At 38.2% G+C, this 12,879-nt stretch overlaps 2 protein-coding genes across 2 annotated transcripts in view; both read right to left on the reverse strand.

Moving 5' to 3' along the window:
- The window catches only part of LOC109840801 (urease accessory protein G), a 5,416-nt gene extending 826 nt beyond the window's left edge, over nucleotides 1–4,590 (reverse strand). Inside the window, exons 1-6 of the mRNA XM_020409575.1 lie at nucleotides 4,444–4,590; nucleotides 4,141–4,347; nucleotides 4,003–4,063; nucleotides 2,828–3,029; nucleotides 1,452–1,573; nucleotides 1,241–1,345 (exon numbers count right to left, since the gene is read on the reverse strand). Coding sequence (XP_020265164.1) covers nucleotides 1,241–1,345; nucleotides 1,452–1,573; nucleotides 2,828–3,029; nucleotides 4,003–4,063; nucleotides 4,141–4,347; nucleotides 4,444–4,493 — 747 coding nt within the window. The 5' untranslated portion in view covers nucleotides 4,494–4,590. The remainder of the gene's footprint in view (nucleotides 1–1,240; nucleotides 1,346–1,451; nucleotides 1,574–2,827; nucleotides 3,030–4,002; nucleotides 4,064–4,140; nucleotides 4,348–4,443) is intronic.
- On the reverse strand, nucleotides 5,417–9,430 carry LOC109840802 (uncharacterized protein At4g18257-like). The gene is made up of 3 exons (XM_020409576.1): nucleotides 9,000–9,430; nucleotides 6,455–6,769; nucleotides 5,417–5,975 (listed from the first exon to the last, which is right to left on the reverse strand). Exons 1-3 carry the CDS (start codon nucleotides 9,332–9,334, stop codon nucleotides 5,792–5,794), a joined length of 834 nt encoding a protein of 277 aa, XP_020265165.1. The 5' UTR covers nucleotides 9,335–9,430; the 3' UTR covers nucleotides 5,417–5,791.

A 12,879-nucleotide genomic window follows, 5' to 3' on the forward strand; every position in this document is an offset into this window, starting at 1 on the left:
TTAATCTCAGCGAACTTGATTAGAATGTGTATAAAAAGAGGAACCAGACTTATTGTGCAAAGACGGACAGTCATAAGTATATGCTGCATTTATTGGAGGTTCCCATTCGTCAAGTTGGAAGTGTAAAATTGGAAGCAACACTAAAGAATTGCACATCGAAAAGTTGGAGAAACCTTTCTATTCGGTTAAAGGTTTGCATACTCACATTTAACACCAAGTCTACCCGAGAGACAAATATCAGTGAACCCTCTTGCGCAGCATCATTGATGAATTTGTCTAACCCCCTACCTGTTTTATCCCTTCAGTAGACATGAAAGTAGCTAGAAGGCGAGATGGTCAAGGTATTGCTCTACTCTTTAAAAATATTTTATTTGGGCCCAAAGTTCCCAAAACATTGAAAGTTATGTTTACTTTTTTAACTTGACAAGCAAACCTCCCTGCTAAATATATTCGTGATGATATTGGACTTGGAATAAAGTCTCACTCATCGGAGGAGGAAAAAGTTTTAAGATAAAAGAAACCAACTGACCACAATCAGCAAAAACCAACAAGAAGGGTAAGTTTCTAGATGCTAAGAAAATATACCCAAACCCCTGAAAAGATGCTTAGTTACAACATAAAATAAAAGAAATGGGAAATCATAATCAGGTTCGAAACTATACAGGTTATGTTTAAATTTAAGGGAGAAAATTGGAAAGACATAAAGGTTAGCCTAACAAGAGAAAGAAGAAAGCGCTTGTGGGTGAAAATAACCAGTAAATAAAGATGGTTGCCGACATTTGGCTATAGGTTGTTAATGTTTTAAATTTAGCTCCACAAATCATCCTCAACATCATTTAAAACTTTTCCATCCAAAAACCAGATGAATAAATACAGAAGATAATCCTTTTAGTAACCCCCTACTTCTTCAAACAGATTAAACTACGTTTTCCACACAGAAGTTTCAAATCCGAGAAAAACAACAGGACAAACACTTCTTTGGCTCAAAATTAAAGATTAATCTGTATAAGCTGGATAGAACAAGAGAGAACATTCTTTGCTCTGTATTCAACAACCAACCATGATGCCTACAACAGATATCACAAGTTGTTGAATAACAGCATTGAGTTGAATCTTGTCTAGGGATAACAATAACAAAAATATACTCTCTCCTGACTCTAAGTTATTCTGCAAATGGGGAATTAAAATTGCCAAAAAAAGAAACACACTAGAAGTAGAACTGTAGAATACTCCAACAAACCTGAGCAAACACAAAAGGCCCTCCATCCCGCATCCGAAGAGCATCACGTTCCATGACAGCCAAGTCAGCTCCAACAGCTGGTGCCAGGTCTGTCTTATTTATTACCTAAACGCAAGAAAGTAATTTAAGATAAACTAAGAGAATATTCCTATAAATTATGTATCTTTGGAGGAAGACAAATGAGGAGAATTAACAGTAAAATATTGCGAACCAGGAGATCTGCTTGGGTAATTCCAGGACCTCCTTTTCTTGGTATTTTGTCGCCACCAGAAACATCAATTATGTAAATTATATAATCTGCCAACTCTCTGCTGAAATTAGCAGCTAAGTTATCTGCATAAACAAGAATATGACAATATGGTGTTAGCATCTAGTGTTCCAACAAGCTATAAATGCAACCTATGTTTCTGAGAACAGCAAACTTCCTTGCAATGAAAAGATTTGTAATATTGAAGAAGTTCACTAAACAAAGATGGAAAGAGAAAAGAAAAATAATTTCACATGAAGTATAAGGGAAAATTGGAACAGTTGACCATACTGATTTCATGTAAGTCAGCCAAGTATGAAGTTGACATATTGATTGAATCATCACACGCTAAGGGGGAAATACAAGGGCCATATCCAAATTAATTTGGCTACCAATGGTTATTAGATAATGACCAAAAGTTTCTTATCAATACAGAACAGGATGCAAATGGTCAGGGAAGGCGTGGCCTTTTCTACACTGAGGTCTATCTTCTTATAGAAAAGAAGTCCACTAACCTTCAAAACAACCATAAGACTTATACTTGCAAGGTCTTCCACATCTTCTATAAATAAGAACCAACACTGTAACGTCCACCAAGGATTTATGTTCTCTTCAATCCCATCCTCATGTATGGTCATGTACTCCTCATTTACAACATGAGGAAGATAAGTAAAGTTTACCCTATCTATTTCTTGCTTCCCAATACTGTACCATCCTGCTTTACATTGCTTCAATTATTCGGCCTTCATCCATCCCTTATGTGAGGTATGAATACGGCCTTACTACTATGACTAAGAAATTGATAGCTGCACCTTTCCCATTTTTCACATGGAGAACCAACTCAGAAGAGAGCCTGTGTGAGTATTCATGACAACACTCTTCAACACCTTGGACATCTTTTATTTTGGATCTGAACTAATTTTTTTCTCAAATTAAATAGTTCAACTGAGACAAGATACATTTCTAGTTTCAGAACAGGGTAGCCCAGTTCCCATTCCATACGTAGTATCATGTTTTGCTCATACAAAAAATTACCATCTCAAAATTCACAGTCAAGGTTTCAAAATGCAAAATGGTTCAATTATGTGTTTCATTTCGCTCCACTCAGATAAAAGATCAATAATGTGAGATGACCAACAACCTCTTCTATTTAAAAGATATAAACAACCAAATTGAAGTTTGTGTTATTTTCCCTGGTCTTCCGATGCTAATAGCATACTTGTCAGTAATTTACTAATGTATCATTTTCAAAGTTCAACTCTAAAAACATCCCTGCGTTTAACCACCCATTCCCAAGTCAAACAATTTTTTAGATATTCATACTGGTTAGAAGAAATTACCTCCTCCAGATTCACAAAGCAGTAGATCTGCTTTGTACAAGTTAGACAGCTCTTCAAGAGGACCCAGGTTAATACTTATATCTTCACGTATAGCTGCATGTGGACACCCTCCTGTTTCAACAGCACGGATTCTTTCTTCAGGAAGTGCTCCATGCTTCACTAAGAATTCACCATCCTCCTTCGTAAATATGTCATTTGTTACCTGATTCATAAGAATTTTCATCAAACAGAAAACTCTCTTTTGAGCATTAAGGGATTGATATCCTAGACCAACAGCAATTAAAGAAAAAAATATAAAAAATAAAAAGAAATAAGTTACCTTAGATTTCTTATGTGTTCATCATAAATAGGTGCTCCGACAATTTTAAGCCCGGTTTACATAAACATTTGCAAGAAATAGTTCAACCATCACTTCCAAGCTTAATATCTTATGAGAGTAAGTTTTCATACAGCTGTTTCAAACCGTTGTAGAATATGAGTTAAATTCATATAATTCCTATGCCCTTAGCATCTCTAAATTCAGTAACCTATTAGCTAGTCTCTGACTAAACTTATATAATCCTCATTTGTTGAAGATTAGCCCATGTCAAATGGATTCAGATCCTCTCCACTACCAAAAAAAGTAGTGGAGAGACCACTACTTTAATTAACGCCGTTAATATGTTTAGTGAGTGGTTGTGCTTCATTCCAAATCTAGCACTCATCATCACTGAAAGGAAAAATCACAACCGCCCAGCAAACCAATCAACGGTTATGATATAGTAGTCATTCTCTCCACTACAATCAACCGTTTATAGTAGTCGTCTCTTCACTACTTTTTGTCAGGGGAGAGGACCTGAATCCATGTCAAATCACCAATACATTGAGTGGCCACAGAGGGAAAAGGCTCAAAAACTATATAACAGCTCACAAACATCTTACTTTTACTTAAACCCGAGCAAAAGTGCGCCCTCTTCTGCCTACGAAAACTTACTAGCTTACTGAACCAAGAATTCCAAGACAAAATAATTACCAAGCCACACTATTTGCAGTTAATTCAACTCATAACCACACCTAAAGTTCTTCTTTTTGTTCTCTAACATAAACTTCAAAAAAAAAAAAAAAAAAGAGAGCAAAAGATGCAAATTTTAAGCAATAAAAAGATGCAAACTTCTCAGAAAAAGCCATATCCCTACCGCCGCGAGACTGTACTTATCTCGCAAGAACCGGCACAACGCCAGCATCAGAGCGGTCTTCCTGCAGGAATTATTGCAACTAGTAAATTATATTATGAACCAAATAAAAAGAATGACAAGGGGGTAAGTGCATAATACCCAGTGCCGACCGGGCCGCCGATGCCGACGGTGAAGGCCCGCTCACGGAAGTCTCTAGAAGGGATAGCTTGGGCCCGGGACGGGAAGCTGCCCGGTGAGTAGATGGGCTCGTGGGAGTGTGGGGCCAGGCCGTCGTGAGAGTGGTAAACCCTACCGTCGGGGCCCACAAATGAGGATGAGCCATGCCCATGATGGTGATGATCTCCTCTGTTCAATTCCAAACACCAGAAAATAAAAATAAAGAGGAAATTTTAGCAAAGGTTTTTAGAAGGAGACTGTGAGTTAAGGGCCGGGTTGGGTTACTCATGGGTGTGATCGTGATGTCGATGATGGTGGTGATCTTGGGATGCCATTGTTGTTGATGAAGCAGGACTAGGTTTTTAGAGAGCAGGGAGCTTGGTCCCTGGGATTTGAGAATCCTTGGGCTGAGGTTGCTTTGACTTCGGCTTGTCATGTATGTACAGACGTCTGATTCTTCTGTTGTAGTTGGGCCGGGCCCTAATGTAGTTGGTCCAAGAGAGGCTGGACGGCAACCATGTCTACTTTTTTTTTTCTTCTCCTCTTTTACTCCCCTAGAAACCAACTTAGAAATGGGGTGATAATACAGAAACCATCTTTTATTTTTAATTTATATATAAACTATTTCTAAAACTAATTTTTGTTGAATCAATTATCTCCTAGCTAAATTCTACACTTAAACCCAAAATTACCTTTAAAAACTCACATTTAACGTACATGACTCGTTTTTTTAGTGTTTAGGTTTTGTTCAGATACAACTCACGTATCCTGAACTTAAATTTTTTAAGCTTATTTTTTATTTTTAAGTGAAAATCTAACTATGAGGTGATTGATTGCAGCAAAACCTACTTTAAAGGTGATTTTTGTATAAATTGAAAATAAAAGTGGTTTTCCATATAAGTGTCCTACCGTTAAGGTGGTTTCTAGGGGGGAACCCCTTTTTTTTGATCCGCGGGTCCATGTCTACCCATACTATGCAGCATTGCAACTATCTTCGACTTTAATCTTTCATTTTCCTTAAAAAAAAAATTTATATAAATGACCATACTATGATTTGGTTTCATTTGAGCTCAATGTCTACTTAGTATATTATTCAAATAGGAAGACTATTTTTCAATTTCAAATGTACAAATAGAATGCTATATTATATCCATTGAATATTAAAAAGGGGATTTAGATAGAGGATAGCAGGGGGTAAAGTATAGCTAACACGCACCTAATTCATTAAAAAGAAGAAAAATTCCAACCTCCGTCATAATAAGTATTGCAAGATGTTGTCATAATCAGTATTACAAAGAGAAACATTTTTCCTGTATAAAAAAAGTAGACATAATTCGCGGAGCATTCAGAAAGTCATAGCGTAAGCATACACAACACCTTCTAATCTCAAGAGTCATTCAGATATCAAAGGTCCAAAGGATGCTCCAAACTGTACAAAACACAATCCCAGGTGGTCATTAAATCTGAACAAAACAAATTTAGAAATCACTGTGCTTTGGCTCCTTATGCACAATTACTTCTCTTGGAAACCTTACTGCTTCAAGAAAGCTACAATGTACATCCTTAAGGCCTAACAAATTCTCAACCAAAGCACCCAGCATATAAATTACAGAAGCGCGTAAGCTCAATCAATTTAAACCCCAAGAGCCTCGGAGCTAGCAGCATCTGCTTCTTTTTTGGAAGCGAGCAGCTTCTCAAGCCGTTTTCTAAGATAGGCTTGCTTTAGTTTCTCCCTGCGAGCAGCCTCTTGCTCTTGACGACGCAACTTTCCTGTTGTAACCTCATGCCGTGCCTGGTTAACCTCTTCATGGACTTCCCTGAATGATTAAAAAAATTGATTTCCTTCAGATTATTCATATAATATATACATGGGTAAATTGTTTTTTTTTAATTGTGTGGTTCTGCACATAATCCTCTTGTACTTCATAAATCATTGAAAAATCCCTGAATTTGTCTCACTAAGTACCATGACTGACACAGCCGTTACTTTAACTTGTTATGGTTCTTCACGTGAAACTTTTCAACTTTTTATCCTATCTACTAAATATAATTTCTAAATACCCCAATGATAGTTAAAAGTTTTTAAAAAGGGAAGTGCTTTAGAATTTTACTCCACCCCGTTTATGAAAAAATCCAATAATTCCATGGGGTTTAGTATAGTTTTGAAAGTTCACACGTTTTCGTGATTTATATGATTTCGCGTTACTGTGCAAGACCGCCGAAGATTAAGAGGTCTTTATGAAATTTATCCAACATAGATTCTCAAATGAATAACCCGAAGAAGAAAGGAGCATACCTCACAAATCGCTTATGCTCATCACTGTCTAGTGTTAGACCTGTTCTTCCAGGTCTTAATAATTTTGAATTTAGCAAATCGTTATCTTCAGTTTCAGCGTTTTGATTTTCTTTGGCATCTTCAGTATCTTGGATTTCTGGCTTTTCTTGTTCATCCTGCGTAATGCTTTTGCGGAAAAAGTCCACACAGTATTTTTCTTTTTCTTCCTCATCAGGAAGCTCACCTCTAGCTAGTTTTTCATATAATTCAGCCTTCTTTTCCAAAGCTGCATAACTTTTTGAACCATCGGTTTCAGCTTTCAGCTCCAACTTATCTCTGGATTCATCAAAAGGAAAAAAATTTGCGTGAATATTGTGCAACCAAATAATCAACTAAGACTTTGATAAAGGTGTACATAACATATGAAAATGAAGTTCAAAGCATCCTCATGGCTGAAATTCCTCATTTGAATACAGACAGCTGAACAAATCAACAGATGATTACTGCAGAAATAACATGCCAATACTATCACAGAATTCAGGTCTCAATGATGCTAGAGGGCTTGAGATTAACCTTCATAAACCATAATGTGGGCAGATGTATATCCCCAACAACTTGTTCAGCTAATAGTTCTTAAATCCCCCAATTACCCACAAGGACACGTCATGATTCAGAATTAGACTATGTCCTTCTAGAACTTGCCAACATTTCCAGAATCTTGTCCTGTAAATCTACTAAATAGGATAAGCAACAGTAATACAAGTTTATCAGCAAAGGAAAATTGTGATAATACACGATATGGTTGTAGTTGGAATGACTATTATACGGTAACTGGGATCCTGAAGACAACACAGAGAGGCACCACATGCACAAATGTTGATACTCATCTAAAGTAATCGACGTACCCAAGTCATGTATGAAGCTGACTAGTAGTTGACAAAGTAAATTTGAACTTACTGCCTTCAGAGAGCTACAGATTCCTTTGTTCTCTTGAACAGATTGGCACAGTGCATATGACCACTACCAAAATTGACCTTACTCATCTAGCAAAGTCATAGGAAAACTTGTGATGATTTTCACCTTAACAAACAAAAAAAAAACTATTGTAGACAGCTGATTAGGATGTGAGAGGCAGAGAACAAGAATTATCCACCTCAACAATTGAAAAGCATTTTTTTATTTAATTATATTACCCAAGACCGTGGGAGCCATATTGGAACCTTCCAACCGTCCAAGTCAGTCGCGGTGGGTAAAACCTAATTTAGTTAATTGATTAAAGATATGTGTATCTTCTCAAAGGAAGCAAAAGGATGAAATATAGACATATCATAGCCAATATACCATGATTAATTATATGGATATCATGATTGAGATGTACTGAAAGTCATGGTCACAATATGCAATATAAAGCAAAGATATTAAGCGATGTGCAGCACCAAATTCAATACAGCAGACCGTGACAACAATTTATATAGAACTAAGTCTCTGTTGTAAGTCAGGTTGCTTGAATGATTGAATCAAACTTAGCAAAATCCACCTTCTGCCCACAAGATAACTATAATTTATGGACCCAATTTACCACCTAAAGCGAACTTGGCAACTTGCTACACATTATGACGAACAAGGACCCATCACTGCCACACCAATTAACTTTGACACCACTATTTCCACCAATTACCACTCTCCAACCAACTTATACCACTTGATCCATTCTCCACCAATATGGTAGTAACCTAATAAAAAAATTTATGATCAAAATAGAGTTGCAATCCCAGCATTAACACACGAATTGAGTTTGATATTAAGTAGATGTCCTGACTTGAAGCTTATGAAGCATATGCATAAAGGCACAACAGATTTAAAATGTATATATAAAGTGTTGGGGACTTGCAAAGTACTACACATGCACAATGGTCATATTACGTAAACATTGAGCTTAGCCCTGACTGCAACTAGTCAAAATTTCCTTGTAGATCAACAATTACATCCAAAATTTTATCTTCTCCAAATTAGCATTTCTCCCTCCATTCATTGCACTTTTTCATACACTACAATCATCAGACCTTGCGCTAATATGCCATTCGGAGCTTTGTTCCTTCGACTTATTTATCCGCATCATCTGATGGCGACAATCTTCTCCCTTGACATCCTCAGTTTCAAATACCCTTTGTCAAGTTGTATTATGCCTTGCTTTACTAGGGTTCAGATAAGTTTTGAAACCTTAGACCTAATAACCCATGCAAATTGCACTAACTCAGCCAACAATAGGATTGACAATAACAACATCATGAAAAAATTACATACTATTTTCTTTCTTCCCAAATTGGCACTTCTAACTTAGTTGAGCCCACTCCTCCTTACACATTCTCTACCTCAGAACACAAGCCCTAAAATTCCAAATAAACCTCAGTTCCTTCAACATAACAATGGCTCTCCGTATTATGCCATGGTTTTTATTGGGGTTCAGGCATAAATTTTGAAACCCTAGCCTAACAACCTACCCAAAGGAAACAAAACTAGCCGACAATGGGATTGATGAGAATAAAATCAGAACAAAACTACATACTTTCGAGCGCGGGAATCGACGCCGGAGTTCTTCGTCGACAATACATCAGAGGGCAGGATCTTCTTCTTGGCGCGGTGAAATTCTTGGGAACTGGGATTGGTAGCTTTATCCTTTCGAGCTTGTTCCTGTGATCGATAGAGCTGCGCCTTGAGCTCGAGGATCGAGGCGGCGCCGACGCCCTCGATGGCCTTGTGCTTCTTCGGCATCAACGTCGACTCCGTCAGCCATCCCAGCGATTCCGTCATCCTCTTGCTCGCCGTCGACGAAGCTTTTGATGTTGGTGTCGATGATGATGCCGTCGCCTTTGTTTGCTCTCCTTCTCTTCGTCCCGCCATTTTTTGAGGAATTTGCTAACCCTAAATTTGGAGTTTGTGCTCTTCCTCATTGGAAGAGGAAGAGAGTAAGGAAGCTCAACTCGTTCTTTCGTGATATGAGATTGGGCTAAGCCTGTAATTTATTGGGCTGGTTGGGCTGGGCTCTAATGCTAATATGCATAGAGAGCTAGTTTTGAAAATAATTGGGTTTGAGGAGAGAATTTGTTCGTTATTTACCAAAACTAAGTTTTAGTCCCACATCGGTTGGGATACAGGACTCTGCGGACGCCGTGGGTTTTATAATTCTTTGAGTTTGATCCTACAACCGTACGCAGCCGGTTGGCGAGCTCAGAGCGAACTATTCTTTTGCCTTTTACTAAGGGCATGTTTGGATGTGATATTTTGTTTCGAAAATTAGGAGGAAAATTGTCAAAATGGCAGCTTTCCTCCAAAATTGCCGATTTTGGGGGAAAGCTATCATTTTGGCAGCTTTCCTCCTAATTTTCGGAGCAAAATACCTCATCCAAACGGGCCCTAAAGAATACATTGCTGCTTTTCACTCAAAGTAGCATACGGGAGAGGCCTTTTTCTCAGAAAAGAACCCCAACAATTATAAATTACAACTTTTTATTTTTCACAGAGCAATTACGTAACAATTATAAATTACAACTTTTTATTTTTCACAGAGCAATTACGTTGACCGTCTCCATTTTGATATAATAGAAATTTTGTTTCAATCTCTATTTTCATATTTTAGAAATTTTTGTTTGATGAATTTATCGATTATAATTATGGATACCTTGATTTGCTCCGTAATACTTAATATTTGTTTACTCTATCAAAAAGACATTTGAATACTTAATATTTGTTTACTCTATCAAAAAGACATTTGCTGAACACATGAGAAAAATATGGAATTATAATCCTTGAACATCATCAAACCTTTTGAGTTTTAGCAAAAAATATGAATAATACAATACAAAAAAATGACAATTTACAAGAGAAGTCTTAAATTCAGAAAATCAAACAGATTAGAGAATGAGCAATTGAGAGATATACAATAGAACTTCATCACACATTAGCCCAACAAACATGACAAAGAGAAAGTAAACCCAACATATATATGAACTATCATATTTCTCATTTACATCCCAACATCAATCAATCTGACCAAATCAACCAAAATTTCTTCAATTATGAACCAAAAAGATCATGAGCGCAACCACGAAGGAGATGATAGCAACAGCAAATGGAGAGGACACAGCCGCGGCCGCAGAGACTGGGCTCGGAGCAGGAGCCTCCATCGCCGTCGAGATGCCGGTCATTACAAGGGCAAACAGGAGATATACACAGACAGCAGAAAACTTAGCCATTTGGTAAATGGGCGTTAATTGATCTTAATTGGGCTTTGAGAGGCTTTGAGTTTGAGAGGAGCAGAGGAGGGAGGGCGATTTATGTAGCTTGAATTCGAATTCGGGCAGGATGGGTAGCGGCCCGGGTTGATTTATTCATGTATGATGTGTTGTATAATGTTGTCATTAATCATGTTACATGTACTTAAGTGGCCAGCTGGGTACTTTTGGAAGATTATTATAGATGTTCTTTCGGTTGAGATTGTATTATAAGAAACAAGAACTTGCTGCCAAGTTTTTCTTAAAAAAAAAGAACTTACAACCAAGACCTTGTTTTTTTGATTAATTTTTTAATAATCTATGATTAAAACAATGTGCTTGATAAATGCAATAGGCTGAACTGGACACTGGAGGTGCGATGATGCTTCAGCTATTCAATAATAAATATATGATTAATAGGCACATTCACATCCAAACTCATGACATATTTGTGGAGAAATCAGGAAAAGAATCAGAAAAACCAGAAAAACTGGCATAAGTCGACTCATGCACTGTGCACGAGTCGACTTACGATCTGCAGCCGAATTGTGATTTTAGCCTCTGTCAAGTCGACTTAGCATGACTGTTAAGTCGACTTATGAAGTGTTCTCCAGTTGTTGATTTTCTCTCTGTCAAGTCGACTTGTGAGCTCTGTTAAGTCGACTTACGACGGGTTTTTTGCATACGTAGGTTTCCTATTTGCAGTCTGATTGGGGTTTTGTTTTGGTATAAATAGGGAAACGATTTGTGAGGTTAAAATATCAGAGATTGAGGAATCTTTTGAGCATTGTGAGAGGGAGATATTGTGAGCAAGGTGAGATCTTTGGTTGAGGGTTAGTTTGAGAGAATTTGTGTGATTGTAACCCTTTGTACTCTCCTTGATTTAGTGAAATCTCCCCATCCTCTCCCCGTGGACGTAGGCAAATTGCCGAACCACGTATATCTCTGTGTTTGGATTGATTTGGCTTTATTGGTTGGATTTGTGCAAGAGTTTGTCTTTCTTCTACTCGTGATCACAGGTTCGTTGTGAGTTCGTGCAAGGCTTCCGCAAAGGCGCGCGACAAGTGGTATCAGAGCTCAGATTCAGATCTAGGGTTTTGGATTAGGTGGAGGAAGATTCAGTTTGAAGCTTGGTTCTTGGAGTTCTAGGCTTTGGTGGAGTTAGGGTTTGAAGTTGCCGTTGAAGATCTCGCTTTCCTCGTGTGGTTAGGAGTTCTATTTGGAATCCAATCTAGGGTTCAGTTGGGTAATTTCTTATTCTTTCAAAGTTTGGATCTTTCTCTACAATTTGGAAGTTGTGATTATGGGTGAAGTAATTGGTGAAAGCAGCAAGATGACAGGCACAGTTCAAGTGGGTTTTCAGAACACTAAGATTAGTGTTGTGAAATATGACGGCAAGATCAATTTTGGTTTGTGGATGAGCGACGTACAGGATGCGCTCAATGCTCAAAATCTGGAGGAGACCATCATGGTCGATGTGAGGCCACCTAAATATGAAGAGGCGATATGGGAAAAGATGAATCGAAATGCTTGCGGGGTGATCAGGTCCTGTTTGGAACAGGAGCTGAAATACGATGTGATTGGGGTGACGTCTGCGATGAAGATGTGGGAAATTCTCAACAATAAGTACCTTACGAAGAGTGTTGAGAACCGGTTGCACTTGCTGCGAAGGTTATTCAGATTCCAGATGTCCAGAGGTACCTCGCTTGCGGCTCATGTGAACAACTACACTAAGTTGTTGTCGGACTTGGCGAACGTGGATGAGAAGATCACAGATGAGTACAAGGCTATTATTCTTTTGGGCTCCTTACCGGATGAGGAGTATGATACCTTCGTGCTTACGTTGCTGAACGGGAGATCTTCTATCACTTATAGTGAAGTGACTAACGCATTGACGAACTATGATTTGAGGAGGAAGGATAAGGAGACTTCCCGCGCTAGTACTTCAGGAGAGGCCTTGTCGGCGAGAGGTAGAAGCTCATATCAGAAAGGTGGAAACAGAGGGAGGTCAAAGTCAAGAGGTCGTCACCAGCTTGGAAAGAATCAATGTGCATTCTGCAAGGAGCAGGGACATTGGAAAAGAGATTGCCCGAAAGTCAAAGAAAAGGAGAATAGCAAGAATAAGGGCCCGAAGGCCAATGAGGTGAATGTTGCGAAAGGCGATGATTCCGATGA

Source organism: Asparagus officinalis, chromosome 5, assembly GCF_001876935.1.
Source record: "Asparagus officinalis chromosome 5, Aspof.V1, whole genome shotgun sequence".
NCBI lineage: Eukaryota > Viridiplantae > Streptophyta > Magnoliopsida > Asparagales > Asparagaceae > Asparagus > Asparagus officinalis.

What these genes read in the sequence shown, in the direction of transcription:
- LOC109840802 (XM_020409576.1), bottom strand. Translation starts at nt 9,334, where the DNA reads ATGGCGGGACGAAGAGAAGGAGAGCAAACAAAGGCGACGGCATCATCA. An exon ending in GTCGATTCCCGCGCTCGAAA is followed by an intron (nt 6,770 to 8,999) that starts GTATGTAGTTTT and finishes TGATGAATCCAG; the next exon opens with AGATAAGTTGGAGCTGAAAG. An exon ending in GAGCATAAGCGATTTGTGAG is followed by an intron (nt 5,976 to 6,454) that starts GTATGCTCCTTT and finishes TTAATCATTCAG; the next exon opens with GGAAGTCCATGAAGAGGTTA.